General features: G+C 39.5%; 1 protein-coding gene across 2 annotated transcripts; it reads left to right on the top strand.

The window, feature by feature from the left end:
- Positions 1-705: 705 nt before the first annotated feature.
- On the top strand, positions 706-27,592 carry LOC120533281 (gastrula zinc finger protein XlCGF57.1-like). Of its 2 annotated transcripts, none has more exons than XM_039760097.1 (3): positions 706-823; positions 13,196-13,575; positions 25,225-27,591. In XM_039760097.1, exons 2-3 carry the CDS (start codon positions 13,233-13,235, stop codon positions 26,403-26,405), a joined length of 1,524 nt encoding a protein of 507 aa, XP_039616031.1. In that variant the 5' UTR covers positions 706-823; positions 13,196-13,232; the 3' UTR covers positions 26,406-27,591. The 2 variants fall into 2 exon arrangements, with proteins under 2 accessions (XP_039616031.1, XP_039616032.1); XM_039760098.1 differs by lacking the exon at positions 706-823 and adding an exon at positions 1,034-2,146 and having other exon boundaries at positions 25,225-27,592.

Below are 27,592 nucleotides of genomic sequence, written 5' to 3'. Positions count from 1 at the left end.
TTGATCAAAGATACACTGACAACTTGCCCTAATGTCGACTGTCGGATAACACGCTCAGCTACTTTGACCACCTTGACTGTACCCTCCGAAGAAATCATCAAACCTCCTTCGCTTTTTAATGTGATCAAGTGGTAGCTTTGATCATATGATGCCAGTACAGCATCTGTTACCAAACTAGCATGACACACATCACAGGATAGCTTTCTCAAAATCCCGTCTAAGGGTTATCTTTGGGAAACCTTCAAAGTTTAAGAAATGTTAACAGCTAACAACAATCTACATAGTTAGTGACTAAATATGTTTAGCCAAAACGTTGTTTGGAAGCTCACTTGAGCATATAAATGCATATCTTTGCTAGCTTAGCCTGGCGTAGCTAAAGTTAAGTTTATAAAACGGAAGTTTCTAATGGCCAAATATAACCGAAACAATTGTTCAGTCTTACCTATGAAATGTAATTCCTTGGGATCTGGTTTGGAGCGTACAGCGGTTTGTACAATCCCAAGCAGCACTTGCGTGAGGCTTCTTTATCCATTACTTCGCTCCACAGCAGTGCCACTCGAAATATGGCGGCGACGTTGACGTACGATGCTGCTAGTCATGCGGCGTCTAGTAATTCTATGTCTATGGTGAGTCTGATAGCACTGTGGAGCGCGAATCCGGTAAACTGACGCGACGTGCCCCGTGACGTCATTAAGAGCGACGAAAACTAAAGTTGTCTTGTGTCTGTAGTTTCTCACTTTTGTTGATGGTAAACTGGAGGCGGTGAACAAGACGATATGACGTTTGCCATTAAGTGAAACACCACATCACCCAAAAGCAGACTGTAAGTAATCCGTGTGTGGGACTGACACTTTACCGATGTGGGATTTTTTTTTTTCTTTTGCTTCGGTCAGAGTTGCTGCATGCAAGCAAGCAAGCAAGCAAGCGTGTCGTTAAGGGCTTGGCACGACCGAATTTCTCTGTTATCTCGCGGTAATCGGAATTCATACTTATCTCTGCGGCTCGATGCACCTCACGTTGTCGATTCCCATTTCTACTTGAAAGCTTCTCAGACACACTGCTGTTTTTGCCGTTATCGATGCTGTAAGTGTTCTCATGGAATCGCCTATTTCTTCGAGCTCTAGGAGAAGGCATTTTATATAAAAACCGCAAACTGATATACGTTTTATTATTATTATTATTATTAATAAGAGTAAAGCACCCAGTTAAATCAAGGAAAGCGATATGGTGGTACAGACATTACATTTCAAAAAATTGTATTAAATAAAAAGAGAACAGACGCAATGTCCTTCACCTGTTGACAAAAGAAAGCAGTACAGTATGGCAAAAAGGACCGCCGTGTTTATACGATTTAAGGAGGAATGGAAAATGCGAACAAGTAATCAACTTCAGTCTCGTTGTGTTTCCTCGTAACTAAAAATCAAACGAATACCCGGCAACCTGTTTCATGTTAATCTTGGTTCATTCTTACCACATAAAAAACGAATAGCTTGTCGGTGAGACAATTTTCATTTTTATTCCAATTTAAGAAGACGTTTTTTGTTTCAGTTACTAAGAGTATATTTGGGTTCTTCTAATTGAGTATTTGTGCGAGCCACTCCGTGTAGGATTGTATTACTATTATTATTTAAATATTTTGATCAAATACTTTAATTCCAAGAGATTACATAACTAACAAGCATCGATTTAACCAATGTCAGATTTACAGTTCTTACGTTTTTTTATGCACAGAATATAAAAGATTAATTTAAATAAAATTGGTATTCAAATGAAATTTAACTCCATTGAAGTTGAAAACCGCATTTGAAAAACGTTAACAAAGTAATTTTATTCACTTAGTATTTGGCTGGGATCTTAAAATGTATTTGTGTTGCTGAGTAATTTCATAAAACATTGCATACTATATGTAGCTGATGGTTGTTCAAGCTTAATCTGCTCCTTCACCTCACAGAGAAGTTTCATCTCCCCCGAGCCGGTTTCCCAGTCCAAAACTCTCTTGCCTGTTAACCAATTGCCGTTGCATCTACCCCTCACCATTGGTTTGACTACTCCACACAAATGTTTTTGTGCTCAAACTGACAGGATTACATGGGTCACCCAGGCACAAGCCAGGAAACACCAATCTCAGGTCTGCTCTCTGTTCCAGGTAAGGTTCTCTTTGATTATCTATGAGAGTCAGTTATGGATTGCCCTTTGCTAGGTCCCTCCTCTTAGAGCAGTTTGCTGCGAGTAACCTTATCAGGACCATATATGTTAGGAGGCTGAGCTCTTAAGGATTATTGAGGCACTCAAATTCATAATCCTGAGAGGCTGCAGTAGAAGGGACTAGTAGGGACAAAAATCCATATCAAGGTACAATGCAAAAAATCTGCCAGTTTTGATGGATGATGTTATAATGTACTTGTATACTTTCTCAGACTGAAACATATCTTTTAACAAATCGCAAAGGTATTAATGATTAATTGTGTGCATAGACACCCCTCTAATCTGCCGAAAAGCTTCTCAGGACTTTGCTACTTAAAGGGATTCAATTGCAGGTGTTCACCTCTCCAACTTGAAGCAATGAAAGGCAGTGCGCCACTCACTCAGTCCCTCATTCACACTGCTCTCAAGCAAACACAGCATAGGACATGTCCCTGTTACAGACTGATAACTTTACATGTGCATAAATTGTCGAACCCATTTCATCCAATAGATTCACCAGTCAGACTGAACTGCAATGCACTTTGGGTAATATTCTTAAAGGGGTAGGCTCCCTTATGAGACACAGTTCATTCATTTACAAGTCTGCACACAAATGCATCGCCTTTAAGACACACATAATAATACCTTGTATTTATATAGCACCTTTCCCCTGCTCAACCAACATAAAATTACACTTACTGTTTCCTTCTGCTTTCACAGATTGTCATGTTTAGTGAGAGAACATATTTCGTAATTTAAATGTGTTCATAAAGCAAGAACTTTATCTTGTATACCAGATCAACCAGTTTATTAGTCTCTCTTAGGTGGCAGTATTGAAGAGGTGTTCATAACTGTCCTAAACATGTAATTAATGTTCTGTGTCTGTGTGAAAACATTTAATGGAAAAAACTTTTTCAGAAAAACCACACAGAGTCTCCGGATAGATGGTCAAAATAGACTTTATTGCACAGCATAGCAAACCAAAGCAGAGCACATAAAGCTTGACTCTGTTCAATGAAGTGAGCCCAAAGCTCAGGGCGAGCCTCCTACTTATTTAATTTATTTAATTACTCAAAGTTATTGTCTGCTTTTTTATTTTTATTTTTCATTTTTATTACTATTTAATTTATTTTTTTTTTTTTTTGTATCAGTATACTGCTGCTGGATTATGTGAATTTCCCCTTGGGATTAATAAAGTATGTATGTCTGTCTATGCTTCCCACCATTTCTTATCATCTGCCTCACATGGCTTGTTCATGATAATGACTTCGCTACACACCTTTTTGCATAATAATTGTCCGGTCTTTATCATATTAATAACCTTGCCCCTCAACAATTTCCTTCCTAATTTACAAATTCTTATAGCAATCAATTTGGTTTGAAGGACATATTTGCCACTTAGAGGTGAGCATCACCCAGTTACATCTCCTTTTGTTCTCACATTCCTAATCCTGGGCTGTTAAAGGTCGATGGCCTTTCAGTTAATCAATTCTCATCATTAAGTTGGAATCAAGCGAACCCCCATGTGAAAACTGGATCGTTCAATTAATAATTACTTGTTGCACAAACATCCCTTGAGGCTAAAATCATAGGCAGTTGTGTCGGTGAGCAACAGCATGCAGCACCACTCATAAGGGCTAAGCTGTGGACGGCCTTGAGCAGGCAAGCCTGAAGAAAGGAAACATGCAAGCTTTTAACAGTTACTCTTATAAAGCTAGCTAGTTTAATACATTTTCCTATGTCCTGATTTATTATTATAATGATTCAAAAAGAAGCATTGACATATAAACTTAAATGCTGTCTAAAATATATATGTGTGCTGGTATGAAATCCTTCAAGCACAGGCAGCTGCACAGTTAGGCAGTGGCAAGCAGCCTGTCACTATCTGACCTGCCAGCACAGGTGCTCAGCTGGTGGGAATGGAAGCAGGCAACCTTAGGTCCACAGACTTACATTTATAAGAGTGTAAAACCCTAGCCTTTAATAATCAACACTTAAACTCTTATATAGCTTATGCTAGCTAACACAAGGCATTTTACTTTAAGTTAATCACCTAAGGTATTGATAGGCCCTAATATCTAAATTTAAATGCCATCTAAAATGTTTATATATTTATGCATGACATGAATGCGTACTTAGCCTTCTTAAAAACTGAAGGCTAATGAATGTTTGTGAAAACCTCAGCAGCCATGTTCCCAAGACACAAATCTGTTTGCTTGCCTTATTATTTCCTTCAGAGAACAGAATGTCCTTGACTCATAGAAGTTCATAACAAAGTAAGTAAAAAGACAGACAGGCCAGTGGCCCAACAGCCCTTATGCCCGAAACAGCTTAAAAGGTCACCATCTGTTTTAGCATAAAATTTTAATAGTTAATAGCACTAAAACTAATAATAAGGCACATTTGATCCTCAATCTAAATTGTCAATAACACAAAGTGAAATTGATAAACTTTAATCTTTATTTTGAACTGTTAAGAACAGGGCTGAAGTTTTGTTTTGGAGATTTTAAAGAAAAGTCTGCAAATGTTCATTAAGACCTGTGGCATTTGGCTGCTGTCCTCCATCATTAACCACCTCTTTTCAGACAGTATTATTATTTTCAAACTCTATATTGTCCCCTAATGCCTATGATATATGCTTCGTCTGTGAGCCTTTAAGACAATTATATCAACATTTTTGTTATTACTGTGTACACAATCCAATCATATTTGAAAAGATTTGGACAAATGGAGCAGGAGAAAATTGCATTCATGTATTAAAAATCCACAATGACACCATGCTCCTGGGTATTTTACTGCACCTGCTCATTAAATAATAGATTGTGAATTTTAGTTTCTTGATTGAAGGAGGAAAATAATTCAGAAATGTATCAGTTGTTTTTTTTTTTTCTTATTAAGAAGTCTATGTCAAGAAATCTGCATGTTCAGTAAGGCATGACTCCACATCATGGTCCTAACCCACCTAACCCTAACATTTGTGTTAAACATCCCAATTAATGGAGTCTTTTTGCCAGTTTATGTATTCCATTACTCACATCTAATTATCTTAAGCTCATTTATAGGTACACAATGCAGTGGCAGTAAACTCAAATGTAACAGGTCAGCAGCTCTGCAAGTAAACTGCTTGTTTATTGGAGTATAAACTAGTGCTGGGCAGTATACCGGTTCATACCAAAAAACATTTTTTATTTTTGTTATGATATGGATTTTTCTTATACTGCAACACAGGTTTAAATTGCCTGAGCAACATTCGGAACTTGGCACAGCGGGAAACTGTTTAAGGGGGTACCTTTTTCACTTGTACACCGCTAAACACATACAACCATAGACATATATAGGTAGACACCGCATTCACTGTGTTGCCCAGTCGACACGATACATCGGCACATCCACCATATTTCCAGTGGCAAAAGTGCCATTTAAACTAATACAGCTAGATGTGGAAACTGGGTTTTCTGATGGAAAAAACAATAACATTTAAAACGTTTACATACAACAGAATCGTTTAAATGCAATTCTTTATATCCATTTATACAATAATAATGGCAATTATTAAATTATTATTATTATTAAATAATTCCTCCCATATAAGTAACATTTCTCGGACTGCCTTCTTCCATCTCTGAAACATTTCTAGACTTCGTCCTGTTCTTACGCTACACAGTACTGAAGTATTGGTTAATGCCCGTGTCACCTCACGTATAGATTATTGTAATGATATTCTATCTGGCATCCCACAAAAACGTATCCATCACTTACAACTTCTCCAAAATTCTGCTGCCAGGATAATAACCCGCTGTTCTAAATCCACTGAACATATTACACCTATTCTCTCTCAACTTCACTGGCTCCCTGTTTATTACTGAATACAATACAAAATACCTCTCTTAACATTTAAAGCTCTCCATAGTCTTGCTCCCCCCTACTTCACTGATCTCCTACAGACTTACACTCCCTCTCGCTCACTCAGATCCTGTAATTTGAGAGTATTCAGTCTGGAAATATGGTGCAGTCTTAGTTTGTGGAAGACAGACACAACTAAAGACATGAGCATGAAATGATGGTTATCAATTTCAAACTGTGTTTCCTCAATGTGCTCCTTGAGAAAAAACACATCATCTGAACCAATCTCAGCCCGAACAAACTGACTGATCAAAGATACACTGACAGCCTGCCCTAATGTCAACTGTATGATAACATGCTCCGCTACTTTGACCACCTTGACTGTACCCTCAGAAGGAATCATCAAACCTCCTTTGTTTTTTAATGTGATCAAGTGGTAGCTTTGATCATATGATGCCGGTACAGCATCTGTTACCAAACTAGCATGGCACACATCACAGGACAGCTTTCTCAATATCCTGTCTAAGGGCTACCTCCCACTGCTTCCTGTGGTGGATTTCTTTGGGAAACCTTCAAAATTTGACAAATGGTAACAGCTAACAACAATCTACATAGTTAGTGACTAAATAGGTTTAGCCAAAACATTGTTTGGAGGCTCACTTGAGCACATTGCTAGTTTATTCTGGCGAAGCTAAAGTTAAGATTATAAAACGGGATTTTCTATTGGCCAAATCTAACCAAAACAATTGTTCAGCCTTGCTTATGAAAAGTAATCCCCCGGGATCTGTTTTGGAGCGTACAGCGGTTTGTACAATCCCAAGCGGCACATGCGTGAGGCTTCTTTATCCATTACTTCACTCCACAGCAGTGCCACTCGCAATATGGCGGCGACATTGACATACAATGCTGCTGGTCATGCGGCGTCTAGTAATTCTATGTCTATGCATACAACGGATTACATGCGTTAGTGGAGGTGTTGCGCGGGGGTTCTTTTTCACTGCTACACCGCTAAATAGGCATGCAACGAAGTACATGTGGTAGTGGAGGTATTGTGTGGTGAAAATGGACAGAGACCATTCCGTCCATTGCCTGGAGATACTTTGGTTTTAAAAGGTCGGATGTGGACCATTATGTTCAAATCTGTGAATAATGTTTCTGTACTACTGGATAATACTGCAAGCCTAATTGTACTTGTTTTATTTTTTTTTTCAGTACAGTGTAATGTACCTGGGTACTGTGTAATAGTGTGACGACATGTTGACTTTATTCTCGACATTTCCACTTTAATCTCAACGCTTATGATGAGAATAAAGTCGACATGTTGACTTTATTCTCGACATTTCTACTTTATTCTCGCTATTTATGTCGAGATTAAAGTCGACATGTTGACTTTATTCTCGTAATTTATCATTAAAGTAGCAAATCGTAAACTAAACGTCATTGTAAAATGAATATTTAATGTACTAGATTTTCAGTAAAGCATGTATTAATCATGTGATGGCATGGTGGCATGGAGGTTGCACTGCTTCCTCGCAGCAAGGGGGTCTCGGGTGTACCCTGCCTTGAATTTGCATGTGTTTTTGGTGGGAATACTCGGCATGCTTCAGTTTCCTTTCAAAGTCATGTAGTATGTGGGGTTTTGTTATGCTATATTGACCCTGCTAGTGTATGTGTTGCTCGTATTCACCCTGCAATGTGCTGGAGTTCAGGATTTGCTCCTGCCTCGCACACAATGCCTCCTGGGATGGGCGCAACCTTGAATGGATGGCATATTTAAACATGTATAACGAAGATTTTTTTAAAAGTTCTGAATAGTCCGTGGTCTAAGTTTATAACTAGTTTTAATTTCACAAAGACGTTTATTGTGTGGTGAGTGGTTAGTTGGAGAAAGACAAAGGGAGGATAGGATCGGAAGGTTTGGTACATCAGATAGAGACAGCACACATGCAATAAAGAAAGCCCACTCACAAGAACATCCTTTGAATTCTGTGTTCGTGTCTCCGACCACCAGATTATGAACCCAACATTTACACAATATTTAAGTTAAACCTGTGCGATACCCATTCATACATCCAGTTTTTTGCAGCCACGTCACACCTGCCATAAAGTGCTCTACACTGAACATACACCTGGGGACCCCTTACTGCAAGGGAGCAGCACTACCTCCACAATCCTGTGCATGTTTACTACCTGCTTTAATGCATTTCATCCTGAAAATGATATCAAGTATATATCTTGGCATTCTAAATTTTCAGAGAGAAGGAATATCATGAAGTGAATGTATTCTGTGCGGTGATCGCTGATGGTGCCTCCTCTTAGTGTGGAGGAGGTCAGTTTAAGAAGCATAGTGATTAAAAACTGGGTCGGGGAACACTTAACACAAAGCATTGAATGGGCTGCATTAACTTATGACGGGGTTTGAGAAAATCTACTAAATTAAACATTGATTTTAGAATGAAGTTTAGTTTACAACATTCTACTTTAATTATAAAATAAACTATGAGAATAAAGTGGAAATGTCGACTTTAATCTCGACATAAGCGTGACATGTAGATTTTTTTTTTCTTCACCGTGGCCCTAATACGATTCTGTAGGGCCATACCACAAATGGCATTATAAATGCAAGTTGCAGTTTTATTGTTCATGTATATAGCTTATCCTGAAGCAAGGTCCATATACAATTTGCCTAAATGATGGTTCAGTTGGTAAAGATGTCATCACCAAGTTGCACTTGTTTTATTTTATTTTATTTTTATTTGGTGATTACTGTGTAATGCACCTGGTCTAGAAGTCTTGAAGTAATAGTATTATTACAGGAAGTTGCACTATTATTTATTTTATTTTTATTATTTATTAGTTTAAATATTATACAGTTTAATGATGATAAAGTTGTTTAAAAAGTCACTTTAACGTGTCAGTGGACAGAGATTGTTAACATTAACAGAAAGTGTAGTTGGTTTACAAAAAATATTTACGATTTACAGTATTCCATTTCTAAGACATGTTCAGTGCAGTACAACTTTTGACAAGCACCTCTGGATATTTTACTAAGTCTAAATGCCTCTTTGGATGGTTGACAATATGTTGTCAAAATTTTAGTTTAAGTTGTTTGCTAAATATTTTCAATAAAAAGGTCCTATATTTTGACTGCATCTGTCATGCAATGTGATTCCTTCTCTTCATTAGTGCCACCCTCTTGAAAACTTTATGGGGCCATGCAAACCTGTTAATACTTGTGTGCACATTAAAAAAAAATTTTTTGTACAATTCTCATGACAGTGGAATAGGTTACTCTTAGCCAGTCTACTGCAGTAATTGCAGTGAAAATGTGGTTAACATCCACTCCTGCATGGGGAAAAAAAATGCCGTTGATAATACCGGGATAATTTAGAAAAATACTGTGATATAGAATTTTGGTCATACTGCCCAGCACTAGTATAAACCTTTGAATTATCCAGTATGTCCTCTAATTGGTTGCAACTAATTATGTCCTTACTTATTAAATCTGTGAGGTGGAATTACATCTCTTCTTGATGTTTGCCTTTCTTGGATTTTTTGGTCTCCATTTGTAACTTTGATATAATTGTACTCACCATTTGTTTTTCATCCTGCATTATAATCTTTCTATTGTAAAGCACCTTACAATGGTAGCTGCTGTTAATGATGCCATCTAAAATAAGGACTGAGTTTAATTTTCAAATTAAATTGCATTAGTATGTCTTAACCTACTACTTTGTTTCCACTAAGTTGTTATAGAAAATCAGTTAAGTACATCTAACTGATACTTGGAGCATGTCTGGTTGCCTACAATACAACACTTTTACACACAACATGATAGATAGATACTTAATTAATCCCAAGGGGAAATTCACATAATCCAGCAGCAGTATACTGATACAAAAAACAATATTAAATTAAAGAGTAATAAAAATGCATGTAAAAACAGACAATAACTTTGAATAATGTTAGCGTTTAACCCCCGGGTGGAATTGAAGAGTCGCATAGTGTGGGGGAGGAACAATCTCCTCAGTCTGTCAGTGGAGCAGGACAGTTACTCCTCTGCCTGGAGATGACACTTCAGTGGATGCAGTGAATTCTCCATGATGGCCAGGAGCTTGCTTAGTGCCTGTCGCTCTGCCATAGATGTTAAACTGTCCAGCTTCATTCCTACAATAGAGCCTGCCTTCCTAACAAGTTTGCCCAGTGAAAAGTGACTTATTTATGCAACCTCCCCAGCACACCACCGCGTAGAAGAGGGCACTCGCCACAACCATCTAGTAGAACATCTGCAGCATCTTATTGCAGATGTTGAAGGACGCCAACCTTCTAAGGAAGTATATTAGGCTCTGACCTTTCTTACACAGAGCATCAGTATTGGCAGTCTAGTCCAATTTATCATCCAGCTGCCCTCCCAGGTATAGGTCTGTACCCTCTGCACACAGTCTCCTCTAATGATCATGTGGTCCATGAGGGGCATGGGCCTCCTAAAATTCACCACCAGTTCCTTGGTCTTGCTGGTGTTCAGGTGTAAGTGGTTTGAGTCGCACCATTTAACAAAGTCCTTGATTAGGTTCCTATACTTCTCCTCCTGCCCACTCCTGATGCAGCCCACAATAGCAGTGTCATCAGCGAACTTTTGCACATGGCAGGACTCCGAGTTGTGTTGGAAGTGTGATGTATATAGGCTGAACAGGACCAGAGAAAGTACAGTCCCCTGCGGTGCTCCTGTGTTTCTGACCACAATGTCAGACCTGCAGTTCTCGAGATGTACATACTGAGGTCTGTCTGTAAGATAGTCCACGATCTATGCCACCAGGTGTGAATCTACTCCCATCTCTGTCCGCTTGTCCCTAAGGAGCAGAGGTTGGATGGTGTTGAAGGTGCTAGAGGAGTCCAAAAACATAATTCTTACAGCACCACTGCCTCTGTCCAAGTGGTAGAGGGATCGGTGTAGCATATAGGTGATGGCATCCTCCGCTCCAACCTTCTCCTGGTATGCAAACTACAGAAGGTCGAGTGCGTGGCGGACCTGTGGCCTCAGGTGGTAAAGCAGCAGCCACTCCATGGTCTTCATCACATGTCAGAGCAGCTCACTAGGACGTGATACCTTTGGGACTGGGGTGATAAAAGATGTTTTCCAAAGCCTCGGGACTCTCCACTGTTCCAGGCTCAGGTTGAAGATGCGCTGTAGAGGACTCCCCAGTTCCAGCGCACAGGCCTTCAGCAGTCATGGTGATACTCCATCTGGACCCGCTACTTTGCTGGAATGAAGTCTCCTCAGCTCTCTGCTCACCTGCGCTGCTGTAATTGTGGGTGGGGATGTCTCTCCTATGCTGGTATCAGCAGAAGGATGGTTGGAGGATGCAGTACTCCGAGGTGAGAGTGGGTTAGGGTGGTCAAACCTGTTAAAAGAAGTTGTTCATTTGGTTTGCTCTCTCCTCATCTCTCTCGATGTTGGCACCCCGCTTTGAGCTGCAGCCAGTGATGATCTTCATCCTATCCCGCACTTCCTTCATCCTGTGATTCTGCAACTTCTGCTCCAGCTTTCTCCTGTACTGCTCCTTCGCCGCCCTGAGCTGGACTCGGAGTTCCTTCTGCATGTGCTTGAGCTCATGCTGATCACCGCCTTTAAAAGCCTTTTTCTTCTAGTTCAAACGGCCCTTGATGTCACTTGTAATCCATGGCTTGTTGTTAGCATAGCAGCGTACTGTTCTTACTGGAACTACAATGTCCATACAGAAGTTGATGTAATCAGTTGTGCAGTCAACAGCCTTTTCAATATTCTCACTATGTGACCCCTGCAGGATATCCCAGTCCGCAGTTCCAAAGCAGTCTCTCAGAGCCTGCTCTGTCTCAGGGGACCACTTCCTGAATGATCGTGTGGTTGTAGGTAGCGCCTTCACTCTGGGTTTGTAATGAGGCTGAAGCAGAACCAGGTTATGATCTGCTTTGCCAAGCGCAGGAAGCGGGGTGGCGCTGCATGCGTCTTTAACGTTTGCATACAGTAGGTCGATAGTCCTATTTTCCCGGGTGTTACAATCCACACACTGGGAGAAGACAGGTAATGTTTTGTCCAGCGTCACATGGTTAAAGTCTCCAGCGATTAGCACAAGCGCGTTGGGGTGTTGCGTTTGTAATTTAGCAACTACGGAATGGATGACGTCGCCCGGTATCTCCGTGTTCGCCTGAGGAAGGATATAAACAATAACAACAATGATGTGTCCAAACTCTCTGGGCAAGTAATAGGGACGCAAACTTACGGCCAACGATTCAATGTCCCTGCAGCAAGTGGAGATTTTAACGTTTACATGTCCTGAGTTGAACCATCTTGTATTGACATAGAGAATGACTCCTCCTTTCTGCTTCCCGCAGGTACTTGCGTCTCTGTCCACTCTAACTGTGCTAAACCCGGGTAGCTCCACGTTAGCATCTGGGATGGTAGCTGTTAGCCACGTTTCACTAAAACACAGCAAGCTGCATTATCTGTAGGTTCTGATATTTTTCACCAGCACAGCCAGTTCGTCAATCTTATTTTGTAGTGAGTTCACATTTCCCAGGATCACACAAGGCACCGAAGATTTAAAGCGCCACTTTCTCGCAAGCCGCTTGACTTTTATCTTAGCGCCGGCTCTGCTGCCCCGATATCGTCTTCTTACCTCGTCAGGTAAATAGGGAACCACACCTGAATTTCTTCTCAGTGCTTGAAGTTGACTACTTGAATAGGCGAGTCTTGGCGTGTAAAAATCCATGTCAACTAGTAAAAGTAGTAAAAAGTGTCCAGGGAGCGATTCCATATAAAAGAAAGTGGTAGAAGTGATCAGTGAAACAGAGAATAATAGAGAAAAAAAGGTAAAAAGATAAAGTCATACATGTAGCTGCTGAAATGGCTGCCACTCGCAGCAGCGCCAGATGTAGAAGGAGAAGTATATGTGTAATCTAAGTAGTGAATTTTGGTAGCCCACAACTGTTTGAGGTTCTCTTCCACAAACCTGTTTGACCTTCTCTCCACACTTCTCAGTTTGTGTTACATTTTATAGTGAGATATGAAGAGTGATAATGATGATAGGATTAAAAGCTTAGCTGGTAGGGTGCTAAAAAAAGAAACTGGAATATTTTTAGTTCTGAATGGAGTCGCTTTCATTGAATTTAAATTCTGTTCTTTCAACAGCAAGGAAGAAGCAGATGCCATTTACTAAACCACTAAGATGAATGTGAAAGAAGAGACATGTGAGGCTGACATAAATACCATGGAGGTAATGACTGTGAGTATTAAGAAGGAGGAGGAGAACTATGAATGGGAGTCTGTCCACCATGGACAGGATAGTCTCTGCATTAAGGATGAGGATTATGAACTGGGGTCAGTGGATATTAAAGAAGAGGCTGGGGACACTTCTGTCAACAGTGAGATGAACAAGTGGGAGATTATGAAGCGTGGGGACCCTGCTTTGAGATCTGAGTCATTACAGTCTGACACAAAGAGGACTGAGGCAACTTCATCTGTTAGGACTTGGGAAGATCAGCCAACACCTTCAAATCATTCTGAGCAAAGTAAGTAGAAAATAAAAATACATTTAAGTTTTAGGAGTTGGAAGTACAGGCCAGAGAAAGGTGTTTCATACTTTTTATGTCAAAGTTAAAATGTAGTGAAGTTTACTATTTTTTGATGAAATTTCTGAAGTTTTTTTTTTCCTTTTTCTTTAGTAAATTACTGACTTAGTAAGTGTAATATTAACTGTTAAATGTTAAAAGGAGTAAAGGGGTGCTTATTAGACTGTTCAGTATATATCTATGATGGACTTGGCTAGGGATTGTCAGAATTCCTACTTTGTCTCTTAATACTGACCATAGACCTACTAGAGTTTTATTTTATGGAGGATTGCTGTAAACTGGGCATTTGTTTTCTTCTCCTCTACTCCATCGCCATTTAGCTCTATCTCTACTACCAATATAAGTAACATTGACACAATCTGTTTATTAACCACTGTGGTTCATTTTGTTGTACTCTATGTAATTTAAATATAGAGTTAAAGAGTTTTGAATGTTTGTACATTTGTAAATATATATTTTATGGTTTAATAATTTACTGGTAGTTTACTGTACAGTGTGTTGTGAGCGTATATTCCATGATGTGCAGTATGTAACAACAAAGTTCATGGGTTTGTGTTAGTTCAGGCCTTGGCGGTGGTGGCAATTATGAAATTTTTTTTTTGGTTAGTTGGGCTCAGATTTGTTGACTTTATTCCCTACGGCATCATTTTCAAGTGTTGTGTGCAAGGGAAATGCATCTGATGAATATGGGAATGCATTATGTGAGAGTGGGGGTTTAAGTTTAAGAGGAGACCCTCAGCCCAGACATTTTGCAAAAGCTTCAGTTTTTGCATAAAGCCCCGATCCACCTTCTTGTGTGAAAAGTAGTTGAGTATAGCTGCACTTTTCACATTCACTCCCAAACCCAAACCTTTCTGAAATAGGAGTGTATGGTTGGTTATAGGGGGTCAGAAGAGTAGATGGACAAAGGTCAGAGTAAAATAGGTATTGAAGAGTGAGCTCTGGGCAATGCCGAGAATCTGCAAGTTCAATTCTTTGGAACACAGACTTCTCAGATTCAATACAGGATGCATCTCCCTAAACTTACCCCATGAATTCTCATTTCCAACCTCAACAAATCCATTGACCATCCCTAATAACTAACTCAGCCTGTTGGGATCCAGCTACAGACAGACACAATCAATGCACCACTTTATGTGTCAGTGTCTTGGGTGAACATCGGTGTGGCTAAGATGTTTGAGGACAACTTTTTAAAAATATTGTCAGCATTCAGAGTAAAACAAGCAAGGAAGTAAATCATATTGGCATTCAGCTTTCCACCTCTCGTTATCAAGCAATCTTTGTACTTCATTTAAAACTGAGTATTCAGTTACCTGAGCACTCATCCTAACTAACTAATTCAAGGCCATTTCAGAGTCTTGCCACATGGAAACACATGGCCCTGAGAAAACTCACAGAGAGAACATTCAGACTTCATAAAGTGCCTAATCTAAGGTGAGGTAGAGGTATAGACCATGATGGGCATACTAAAGATTCTTTAAATAATGGCCTTTATTGCAGTGTTCCAACAAATGCAGTGCCATTTTACTGAGTTTTATAACACAAACTGTGCTACAGTTTGATGTGAATGGCAGATCTCATTTTTCTCTAAACACGGCAAAAGTCTTTCAAGTCGTGGAAGTAGTGGGCTGTTTGGCCTACAAAACTTTAGGGGAGTCAAGAATGAAAATGGGTGGCAGATTAATTGAACAGGAAGAAGGTATATATTCATACATGATAATTCAGAAAGAAATGTAAAATATGACCCCTCCTAGAAAAAAAAAAATAAGTACTATTCTTCCTGACATGAGACCTTTGTGAGTCTAATTACTGACTTGAAGACAATGAATAAAAGCAATTAAAAGGTTTAATAGGTAGGAGAGTAGTGTGGAGTTTGAAGTGTGTGGTGTTCAAATTGACAGGTAATACCTGAGCCGTGTAGCACAATCCTGAGAAGATATCTTGTGATATGCAGTTCAATAAAGAGTCAGAGGCACTAGGGAATGTTTAAAGAACTTAACTTGGAATATTCATGGAGCTGAGTGATGTCCAACTGAACCCAGAGAAATAAGTCCAATTTTGTAAAATAGGAATATGAATTTGTAGACCCTGAAGGAGTGTCATGTATACAAGGATCCTGATGTTGTCAATCAAAATTGAAATTTCTCTGTTCCCCTGTGTTTGCAAAGTAATTTAAGTGTTCATGCATGTTAATATTATAAAATGTAATGATTTGCCATTGTTGTATTATTAGGTCTTCCCACTTTTTATAAACCTAATGTATTCCTGTACAGACACTTGCAAGACGATTTTAGGTTTTTGAAATATGAGAGATTTTATATTTAATGGTTGAGAAAAGGGTATGCATTCCTGAGTCTCATTACTGACACCAATGTTTCTTGAAATAATGCCAAATTCCATAAAAATGAACCCAGTCACTTCAATCATTACTAATAGTTTCTCAAAATAGCCTTTATCTTTTATCAGTGACTCAATGATATGGCTCTTTCCTAGCTCCCATTAAACTTATCATTATTTACTGGGTTACACAGTGTACGCTTGGATTCTCAAAGTGAACATGCTTATGATTTTCATTGTTTATATGCACTGTGTTTATACTTCAAAAAAATAAAAGTAAAAAAATAAGTAAGTGTACAGTAAAAACAAGAAAGGAAACAACTCCTTTGATATCACTCATTAAACAAATTGAAAAATGGTGTGGGTTGTTTAGGAATTGTGATGCTGAGTCAGAAAGTGATGAAGGGGAAAGAGTAAGTAACAAATTCTTGATTATCAGTGTCTGTCCTCAGACATAAACAGTACAATGTACTGTGCATATATACCTGAGTGAGAACTATACAAAATTATCCCCAAAACAGAATAACCATATGTTAAAATACCACATTAATTCTTTTAACTGCAAAGACAATGCCATGTTAAAAAAAAGAAAACCACATAAAATGCAAAAATTTCAAATTCAAACCCTTCTATCTTTGGGAGTAACCCTAATTGTAGCTTTGTGTCAGAGCAGCATGTATTTTAGTTATTTAAGCATATATTTACTAACTAGCAAAATACCCGCGCTTCGCAGTGCAGAAGTAGTGTGTTAAAGAAGTAATGAAAAAGAAAAGGAAACATTTTGAAAATAACGTAACAGGATTGTCAATGTAATTGTTTTGTCACTGTTATGAGTGTTACTGTCATATATATATTGTCAGGGATGCCAGAGGCGATGACCCGGCTGGGACGCCTTGAGGGACCGGAAGTGGGCGTGCGCCCATCTGGGATCACGTGGGGGCCGTCACCCTGGTTGCTTTGGGGGCCACGGGTAGAGGGCTTGGAAGCCCAACCCTGTAGGGGCCCGTGGTCACCGCCAAGGGGCGCCCCGATGCCTTGGGAACCCTGGACCTCAGCACTTCTGCCACACCAGGAAGTGCTGGGGGGAAGAGAAGCAGGGACACCCGGAGAGCTTCCAGAACAGCCGGCACTTCCGCCACACTGGGGCGTGTCAGCGGGAGATTGCCGGGGGGCACCTGGGGCTCATCCGGGTGCGGATAAAAGGGGCCGCCTCCCTTCATTCAGCACGAGAGTCAGGAGAGGAGTGGACTGAGCCTACTGGAGGAGGCAAGGAGGCGGCCTGAAGAAGGAAGTAAGACATTGTGGCCAGGACTTTGGGGGTTTGTGTGGCACTGAACTGTAAATAATATTGTAAATAAACGTGTTTGTGGGTGACATGAACGTGTCCGCCCACACACATACATATATATACACACACATACATCCACATATATATATATATATATATATATATATACTGTGTATATATATATATATATATACATATCTACACACATACATACACACACACATACATATATATATATATATATATATATATATATATATATATATATACACACATACACATATATATACATACACACACACATATAAACATATATACATATACACATATAAACATATATACATATACACATTTATATATATATATATATATACACATACACCCTTTGGGGAGCAAGCAGCTGTTGCTGGGTGTGCCAGAATCCATCGTGGAAGAAAAATGAAAAACCTTATTTGTACAAATTATTAATTTATCTATCCATTCCTAAATTATTAAATGGGAAGGCTATTTCATATCAGTGCAATACGCTGCTTGTTAAAACGGATGACTTCCGCTCTTACGTGCACATAATGCTGCATGGGCATTATGAACTATCGTATGTGTTCAAGTTCTATTTAAATTTTAAATATAAGTAATTTTTATTTAGTCGACTTGGCATGATGTCTAGCTTTTGAGGTGCTTTTGGTCTACTTCTCTGTGTCAGGCAGCTCCTATTTAAGTGATTTCTTGATTGAAACAGGTGTGGCAGTAATCAGACCTGGGGGTGGCTACGGAAATTGAACTCAGGTGTGATACACCACAGTTAGGTTATTTTTTAACAAGGGGGCAATTACTTTTTCACACAGATCCATGTAGGTTTGGATTTTTTTTCTCCCTAAATAATGAAAACCATCATTTAAAAACTGCAGTTTGTGTTTACTTGTGTTATATTTGACTAATGGTTAAATGTGTTTGATGATCAGAAACATTTTGTGTGACAAACATGCAAAAGAATAAGAAATCAGGAAAGAGGCAAATAGTTTTTCACACCACTGTATATCCAAAAAGAACTTGAAAAGATATATTTTTTTCGAATCTGAGCGCGCATTTTAGATCGACTTGACGCGCACTACATTGAGCCCGCGTGCTATTGTGGTCTCGGCTGGCTGCCTCAATAAGTCACCGTCGCTTTGCTCTTACTTTTTTACCGTTCATTTAATCATGGGCCTCTCTACAGTTTTGTTTATTTTCAGTTTGTAATGTTCATTAAATTTACGTATCGTCTGGTCCATTGGCGGACCGTGCATCTCACACCTAGGCCTTCAGTACTGCTCCTTCTGAATCAACCCGCCCCTCAAAAACTAATTTATGGTTATAAAAACCACCTTAATATGCAGAAACACAGTATAAAGAGCCACTGCATCGCAGATAGATAACTCCTGTAGCCACAATAAATGCCTTTATTGAATAGACAAACCAGGGGTGAACAAGTTCCTTTCTACTGCAGCCACAGCCGCGACACATAAAAAACATCAATAATAACTCATAAACTTGCAATATTATTTAGGAAAATCGTAACATTTTACACACCAAAAATTCTGATTATTTGTAAACAAAATCCATCCTCCTCTCTTTCCTCAAAAGCAGTTCAATCACTCTGTCGTACGGATTATCTGTGCACCTCAGTTCCATCAAAAAGTCCCTTTCTATCGCCATTGAAGGTAATGCTGAAAGTCGAACCTGCGGCTTCTATCCAATCAATGGGTCTGAATACGGGGCCATACTGACACCAACTCGCCTCTCTGCCTGGCAACAAATAATGGCTGAAATGTGATTGGTTAAATGCTTAAATACGAAAATACATGCCTGGAAGCAGCACAACCATTGGAAAAGCTATGAAAGGAAGCGGACAGACTATTTGGAATTATTTAATAAGTATTCATGGACAAAATATAATTAACATCAGTTTGTGATTCAGATATTTTTACTTATGAATATGCTAAGCACAGTCCTTCACCTGCGAATATTTACCTTATATGGGCAGGCACTCAATTACGTGGGAGGCGTGATGATGGGAGACGCAACTCCGCCTCCCACAGCCATCGAGCTGCAGTCTATTACAGTATATGGATGAAAAAATAGGTTCCAGTTATGACCGTTACGTGTAGAATTTCGAAATGAAACCTGCCCAACTTTTGTAAGTAAGCTGGAATGAGCCTGCCAAATTTCAGCCTTCTACCTACACGGGAAGTTGGAGAATTAGTGAGTGAGTGAGTCAGTCAGTGAGTCAGGGCTTTGCCTTTTATTAGTATAGATGCACTCACTTGTTGGTGTAAATCTCATGTAGCTGGTGCTATCTATTGGCAAGAATCAGCTGATACAATATGAATTGTGATACAGTTGTTATGATGCAATATATTGAAATACTGTAAGCAAGGTGATATATTGCAGTTTTTGTAAGTTTAATTTTTTGAAAAACTGTCATAGTATTAAGAAAACATATGCACCTTTGCCCATATTAACATTTAACATTTGCCTATATTAATATAAAGTCCTTGTAATTTTAGAATGCGCTTTAAAGGTTCACAATATGCCAGTTTTTAATTTCCCAAGTAGTTAAAAGAAAATGCACAGTGATTGCAGCATTCTACATCATTGCATAGTGACTAAAAAATGCAACATAATACCACTACTTTTTGTGCCATCTGAAAAAAAAGAATTAATGTTTTCCTGTATCAGTAGAAATAAATAAATAAAATAAGTGTTTGCAGGATTCTTTAGGTAAACTAAGAAACCAGTGTTACAACATATATGCGGACAGTAATTATTTTACATCCTCCTTTAAAGGTTCAGATTCTGTTGTAGTACTATGAATGACAGGTTTTAATTTAAGTGTCAAGTGGTTAATAAAAATACATAGCCCATGTGACATCCAACATCATAACACTATTTTTGTGCAATCTAAATGAGAAGTCAAGCAGAATGACACCTTTTATTGGCTAACTAAAAAGATTACAATATGCAGGCTTTCAAGGCAACTCAGGCCCCTTCTTCAGGCAAGATGTAATACAGAAACTGGAGTCCCCTGTGTTTATATAGACACTAGGACAAAAGACAACATTGGTAAATCTTTAAGTAAGACACCTTAAATGTTAAAAATTAATAGACCTCTCTAGCCTAAGATTCATTTAGCTGCTGAATTTTAGAAGGAGAGGAGAACAAGGTATAGTGTTAAAGGCACACTTTTAATCAGAGTATAGCATCAAGTCAGTGAAACTGCTGGGATATTGTCCTGGTCAGTTAAGTAGCAAAGGGGGTTGTTAATCAGTTTCAGCTGCTGTGGTGTTCATGAAATTAACAACAAGTGCAGTAGACGGGCAACAATGAGATGACCCCCAAAACAGGAATGGTTTAACAGGTGGAGGGAGGCCGCTGACATTTTTCCCTCCTCATCTGTTTTTTCACTAGTTTTGCATTTGGCTACAGTCAGTGTCACTATTGGTAGCATGAGGCGATACCTGGACCCTACAGAGTTTGGTGGCACAGGTAGTCCAACTTCTCCAGGATGGCAGGCACATCAATAGGCGCCATTGCCCGAAGGTTTGCTGTGTCTCCCAGCACATTCTCAAGGGCATAATTCTTTAATAATAATTCTTTGCATTTATATAGCGCTTTTCTCATTACTCAAAGCGCTCAGCAATTGCAGGTTAAGGGCCTTGCTCAAGGGCCCAACAGAGCAGAGTCCCTTTTGGCATTTATGGGATTTGAATCGCCAACCTTCCGATTGCCAGTGCAGATCCTTAGCCTCTGAGGAGATTCCAGCAGACAGGCAGTTACTTTAGGAGAGCTGGACAGGGCCCCTTGTTGAAGGTGTTTAATCCATCAGCAGGACCTACCAGTGTCTGCTCCTTTGGGTAAGGAGGAACAGGATTAGCACTGCCAGAGCCGTACAAAATGACCTCCAGCAGGCAGCCCATTGGTGTGAATGTCTCTGACCAAACAATCAGAAACAGATTTCATGAGAGTGGCCTGACGTCCTCTAGTGGGTCCTGTGCTCACTGCCTGGCACCCTGGAGCTTTATTGGCATTTGTTCTAGAATAACAGAATTGGCAGGTCCACCACTGGCACCCTGTGCTTTTCACAGGTGAGAGCAGGTTCAACCTGAGCACATGTGACAGACATGAAAGGGTCTGTAGAAGCCATGGAGAACGTTATGCTGCCTGTAACATCGCTCAGCATGACTGGTTTGGTGGTGGGTCTGTGATAGTCTGGGGAGGCATATCTATGGAGGGACACACAGACCTCTACAGGCTAGACAACGGACCCTTAACTGCCATTAGGTATTGGGATGAAATCCTTGGACCCATTGTCAGACCCTATGCTGGTGCAGTGGGTCCAGTGTTCCTCCTGGTGCACGACAATTCCCGGCCTCATGTGGTGAAAGTATGCAGGCAGTTCCTGGAGGATGAAGGAATTGATACCATTGACTGCTCACTCACCTGACCTCAATCCAATAGAACACCTCTGGGTGTGACATTGTTTCGGTCTATCCGACGCCGCCAGGTTGCACCTAAGACTGTCTATGGACTCGGTGATGTCCTGGTCCAGATCTGGGAGGAGATCCCCCAGGACACCATCCGTCATTTCATGAGGAGCAGCCAGCCCCCTCCGAACCCATCCCCCCAGAGATGTTGTCAGTCATGCTTACAAGCATACAAACTACTGAGTACGATTTGGAGTTGCTGCAATAAAATTTTTGCATAATGGAATAGCCTGCCGCATCATTTTTTCACTTTGATTTTCGGGGTGTCTCAGCTCTCTGTAGCCATGTATTTGTCATCCTCTAATTCTTTCTTGAGACCCCTGTGGTTCCTATAGACATGTACATTAATATGTCACTTTATTCATCCTTTGGTTTTCTGTTGGTCATTAAATAAGCCATTTTGATACAGGCTTTGTGTTTAAGTGGCTTTAGTCTAATTTTGGAGAAACGTTACAAAACATTCTAATTATTCAAGGTGTGCTTCACATGCTTTGCATGGTGCTCTATTTTGCAAATGAAACACTGTTTAGTATTGTTATATCTGGAGATTATAAAATTTGTCATCTTTAGGTGAGTAAAATATAAGCAACAGATAATTTTTAATAATATTTTATATTAATATACTAGCAAAATACCCGTGCTTTGCAGCGGCGAAGTACTGCCTTAAAATTTGTATTAAGAATAAAATTAAACCTTTTTAAAGTGAGGGAAAATATACCAATAATTATTTGTTATGGATCTCTTTGTATACCACATTGTGATTTCGGCCCTCCGGTTGTAATATGACCAAGCTGTGCGCTGAGCTTACTCTTGAGCATGCAACGTACAGTTGGCCATGTGAACAGTAATCTTGTTTCACATCTCACAGCTTGGATTGCTGCTGTCATAATCGGTTTGAGTTTCATGGTTTGTTTCAATTACGACAGTATTTGCAGGATTTGTTGTGTTGAAGTAACATTTGGCATCTGTCAAGCATTGTAAGCACACAACCGGTTTCATCGATAAAATCACATCCAGCTTTTGAGAGTTTAAACATTCATAAACATCAAAGTGTCCACTACTGAAATCGTCACCTGTGAATCTAAGATATTTAAGAGGCATTGGTGGTTGTCGAAAGGTGTAAAATATTTGGCCATTTCGGTACACTTGAAAGCAACAACCAAACAATTCAGCGGCAGCCATCAACTCACATGCAGAACCATAGGTGAAGGGCTTAAGCATTTCACTCTTATAGTACTCCTGTGTAGTATAATTATCTCCTGTACTATCATCAGTCCACACCTTGAACCTGTCCCAGTCATTCAATACATAAGACACAATGTTCCTCGGGATGTCAAGAGTGAGCCTGATATGGCCGTGCAATATGATCATCTTGATAGACATGGTAATGGGGGTTGGAATGATAAAGGAAATGGGTACCTGAGCAATGTAAAGTAAGTGTAAAATACCTACACAATAACTATAATTGTAATAAACAAACAATAAAACAGTGGAGAAGCCGTGGATTAAACAAAAAGGCTGTAGTTATCAGTAGGGAGGCGTGAATCCCGTGGCGAAGCAAGGAAGGGAATGTAGAGACCGGAGCGACGTACAGTCTTATATAGGCAGGCAGCCAACAACGTGGGAGGCGCTGGGATGGGGGACCCAAAGCCACCTCACGCGGCGACCGAGCTGCAGGCTATGGACGTATATATGTACGCAAGTAGGATTCAGTTAGCGTTGGGAACCCGTGTACCAAATTTCTTGAAGATGGGCCCATAAGTAAAAAAAGACTATTGAAAAGTTCAATATGGCAGCTGACAGTGGCATCATACCACTGAAATAAGTACGTACATTGGTTTCGGTTAGCTCAGGGAAGCCGCCTACCAAATTTCGAGACGATGGGGCCATAAATAAGAAAGTTCAACATTGCATACGTTGTTGACCGTTATGACCATTACGCATAGAATTTCAAAATGAAACCTGCTAAACGTTTGTAAGTAAGCTGTAAGTAATGAGCCTGCCAAATTTCAGCCTTCTACCTACACGGGAAGTTGGAGAATTAGTGATGTTGGAAAGTTCAATATGGCGGCTGACAGTGGCGTCATACCACGAAATAAGACGCATTACATTGGTTTCTGTTAGCTCAGGGAAGCCACCTACCAAATTTCGTGAAGATGGGGCCGTAAATAAGAAAGTTCAACATGGCGGACGTTGTTGACCGTTATGACCTTTACACGTAGAATTTCGAAATGATAACCTGCTTAACTGTTATAAGTAAGCTGTAAGGAATGAGCCTGCCAAATTTCAGCCTTCTACATTCACGGGAAGTTGGAGAATTAGTGATGTTGGAAAGTTCAATATGGCGGCCAACAGTGGCATCATACCACTGAAATAAGTACCAAATTTCAGCCTTCTACCTACACGGGAAGTTGGAGAATTAGTGACGTTGGAAAGCTCAATATGGCGGCTGACAGTGGCTTCATACCACCGAAATAAGTATGTACATTGGTTTCAGTTAGCGCAGGGAAGCCGCCTACCAAATTTCGAGAAGATGGGGCCATGAATAAGAAAGTTCAATATGGCGGACGTTGTTGACCGTTATGCGTAGAATTTCAAAATGAATCCTGCTTAACTTTTGTAAGTAAGCTGTAAGGAATGGGCCTGCCAAATTTCGCCCTTTTACCTACACGGGAAGTTGGAGAATTAGTAACGTTTGGAAAATTCTATATGGCGGCCGACAGTGGCGTCATACCACCGAAATAAGTACGTACATCGGTTTTGGTTAGCGCAGGGAAGCCACCTACCAAATTTCGTGAAGATGGGGTCAGCCTTCTACCTACACAGGAAGTTTGAAAATTGGTGACATTGGAAAGTTCAATATGGCGGCCGACAGTGGCGTCATACCATCGAAATAAGTAAGTACAGCGGTTTCGGCTAGCGCAGGGAAGCCGCCTACCAAATTTCATGAAGATGGGGCCATAAATAAGAAAGTTCAACATGGCGGACGTTGTCGACCGTTATCGACCGTTATGACCGTTACGTGTAGAATTTCGAAATGAAACCTGATTAACTTTTGTAAGTATGCTGTAAGGAATAAGCCTGTCAAATTTCAGCTTTCTACCTACACGGGAAGTTGGAGAATTAGAGATGAGTCAGTCAGTCGGTGAGTCAGTCAGTCAATCAGTGAGGGCTTTGCCTTTTATTATTATAGATTCCTTTATCATTTTGTCATCAGTAACCTTGTCCATTGAGTCCTTCACATGTCATGCACTGTACATGTTATGCATTGTATTTAGTTTTAGTAGCACAGAAAGAAAAATGATCCTGATAGTTTGCATCTCTTCACATGTACAGTATTTAAGATTGCTTATATTTTAAAAATTTTTTTGATTTCAACAGGCATTTATTTAATGTTATGGCTGTAATAAGCTTTTATTTTTCCTTTTAAACTTCATACAGGAGACAAGCCTTACTACTGTTCTGAATGTGGCAGACGATTTTCTCGTTTAAGAAGACTTCGGCGTCACAAAAGAATTCATACTGGAGACAGTCCATATTGCTGTTTGGAATGTGGCAAACAGTTTTCTGACAGGAGTAATCTTCAGGCACATGCTAGAATACACACTGGAGAAAAGCCGTATTGCTGTTCAGATTGTGGGAAACGATTCTTACGAATTGCTGATCTTCATACCCACACTAGAATACACACCGGAGAAAAACCGTATTGCTGTGCTGAATGTGGCAAAAGATTCTCACGAATTGCCACTCTTCATACACACAAAAGAACTCACACTGGAGAGAAGCCATATTCCTGTTTAGAATGTGGTAAGCACTTTTCAGTGAAAAGCAGCCTTCAGATACACAAAAGAACTCACACTGGAGAAAAGCCATATGCCTGTTCTGAATGTGGTAAACAGTTCTGTGACAAGAGTTCTCTTCGGCAGCATGCTAGAATTCACACCGGTGGAGAGATGTATTGCTGTTCTGAGTGTGGCAAACAATTTTCTCAAATCAACAGTCTTCAGATCCATATGAGAATTCATACTGGAGAGAAGCCATTTTCCTGTTCAGAGTGTGACAAAAAATTCTGTAGTAGGAGTTCTCTGAGGAAACATACTAGAAGTCACACTGGAGAGAAGCCATACTGTTGTTCTGAATGTGGTAAACAGTTTTCAAAAAAGTGCAGTCTTCAGAACCACAGAAGAATACACACTGGAGAAAAGCCATACTGCTGTTCTGAGTGTGGCAGACGGTTTTCACGAATGGCCACTCTTCACACCCACACAAGAATTCATACCGGAGAGAAGCCATATTGCTGTTTGCAATGTGGCAAACGATTCTCACAAATCACCACTCTTCACACCCACAGAAGAATTCACACTGGAGAGAAGCCATATTGCTGTTCAGAATGTGGCAAACACTTTTCTTTGAAGAGCAACCTTCAGAGACATGTAAGAATTCACACGGGTGAGAAACCTTATGGCTGTTCTGAATGTGGCAAACAGTTTTCACATAAGTTCAATCTTCAGACCCACACAAGAATTCACAATGGCCCTACCCACAATGGAAGAGACAAGACCACACAAGAGTACTGTGAGCAAGAAAATAAGAGCACTACATGCAATCCAGTGGTCAGTTGAAGAGAAAGAGGAGATCAAGTAATACTACTTCTTGGCAACTGATCTCAAATTCCCATCTAAAGAATATGCCAGCAAGGCTGATGCAGAACTACAGTATAGAAATGTAATCTTTATTTTCCAAATTGGGTATCTGACACAAATATAAGACATTTAATGCAATAATTAAAGAAAGACAACAAACGAGTCAAGTGACAGCATACTTTCAAAAAACAGCAAGAAAAGAAATAATACAGGTTGGCAGCATTAACCCCAGCGCAACTCATTGGCAATCAAATGGACCAAAAATTGAGTTGAAGAAAAAGAACATTGACATGTTTGAAAACAAATTCAAAAACAAAGGTTTAAATATAAACTCAAATGAGCTAGCACAACCAGAAAAGTATTACCCAGAGAGATTTGTCCTAAAAATCAACTGATTTACAAAGAGTGAAATACAAACATTAAAGAGAGAAGTTATCAAGAAGTTAAATGGTGGGTTTGGGGCACAGCAAATTGAAAGTGACAATGACATTTTATGAAGATAATATAACCCAAATAATCCATGAAGAAGAGCAACCAGAATTTGAAAAAATATTTAAAATATCCATTAAAGAGTCATTCAAAACTAGAAGAGAACACACCAACTAAAGCGAACAGCTCAACAAGTGTAGAATTCGCCATCATTAGAGGATAAAAAGGTCCAGGAAATTCCAGAAGATCTCCTGGAGTTCATCAATTTACTAGTATGCAGAAATCAACAAAAGACTCGGTACTACATGTAAGGTGAATAAAGTAATAACTGAGAGAAAGGAAAACCAGCAGCATGTAATAGACTTCAAAAGTGTAAAGAGGATAATGTTTGTGCAGTAAAACTCATCACCTCTAAATTATTATAAAAGTAAAGTTGAATAAATTGAACTCTGCAAGTGCATGAATAAAAAATTTGCCATGGTAATTTTATTTTGGTGAACAATTCAAGTAAATTACCACTTTCAGTAAGTGGAAGTGGGTCAAAAGTTGCAAGAAACTTTAATAATGTGAGTAATGTAATACTTGTACACAAAATTTCAATTACATAAAGAAAAAACGTTCTCAAATATATATGTAGTACAATTTGAACAGTAGTTTTTTTCTAAAAACTGCAAAGTGACAAAAAATGCTTACAATGTGGGCTTTACCATAATATGATGTGAAATTATCACATTTTT

This window comes from Polypterus senegalus, chromosome 8, assembly GCF_016835505.1.
Source record: "Polypterus senegalus isolate Bchr_013 chromosome 8, ASM1683550v1, whole genome shotgun sequence".
Lineage (NCBI taxonomy): Eukaryota > Metazoa > Chordata > Cladistia > Polypteriformes > Polypteridae > Polypterus > Polypterus senegalus.
The sequence above is the reverse complement of the archived record's forward strand: the minus strand, read 5'-3'. Positions and strand labels throughout refer to the sequence as shown.

What these genes read in the sequence shown, in the direction of transcription:
- LOC120533281 (XM_039760098.1), top strand. Translation starts at nt 13,233, where the DNA reads ATGAATGTGAAAGAAGAGACATGTGAGGCTGACATAAATACCATGGAG. An exon ending in TTCAAATCATTCTGAGCAAA is followed by an intron (nt 13,576 to 25,224) that starts GTAAGTAGAAAA and finishes AACTTCATACAG; the next exon opens with GAGACAAGCCTTACTACTGT.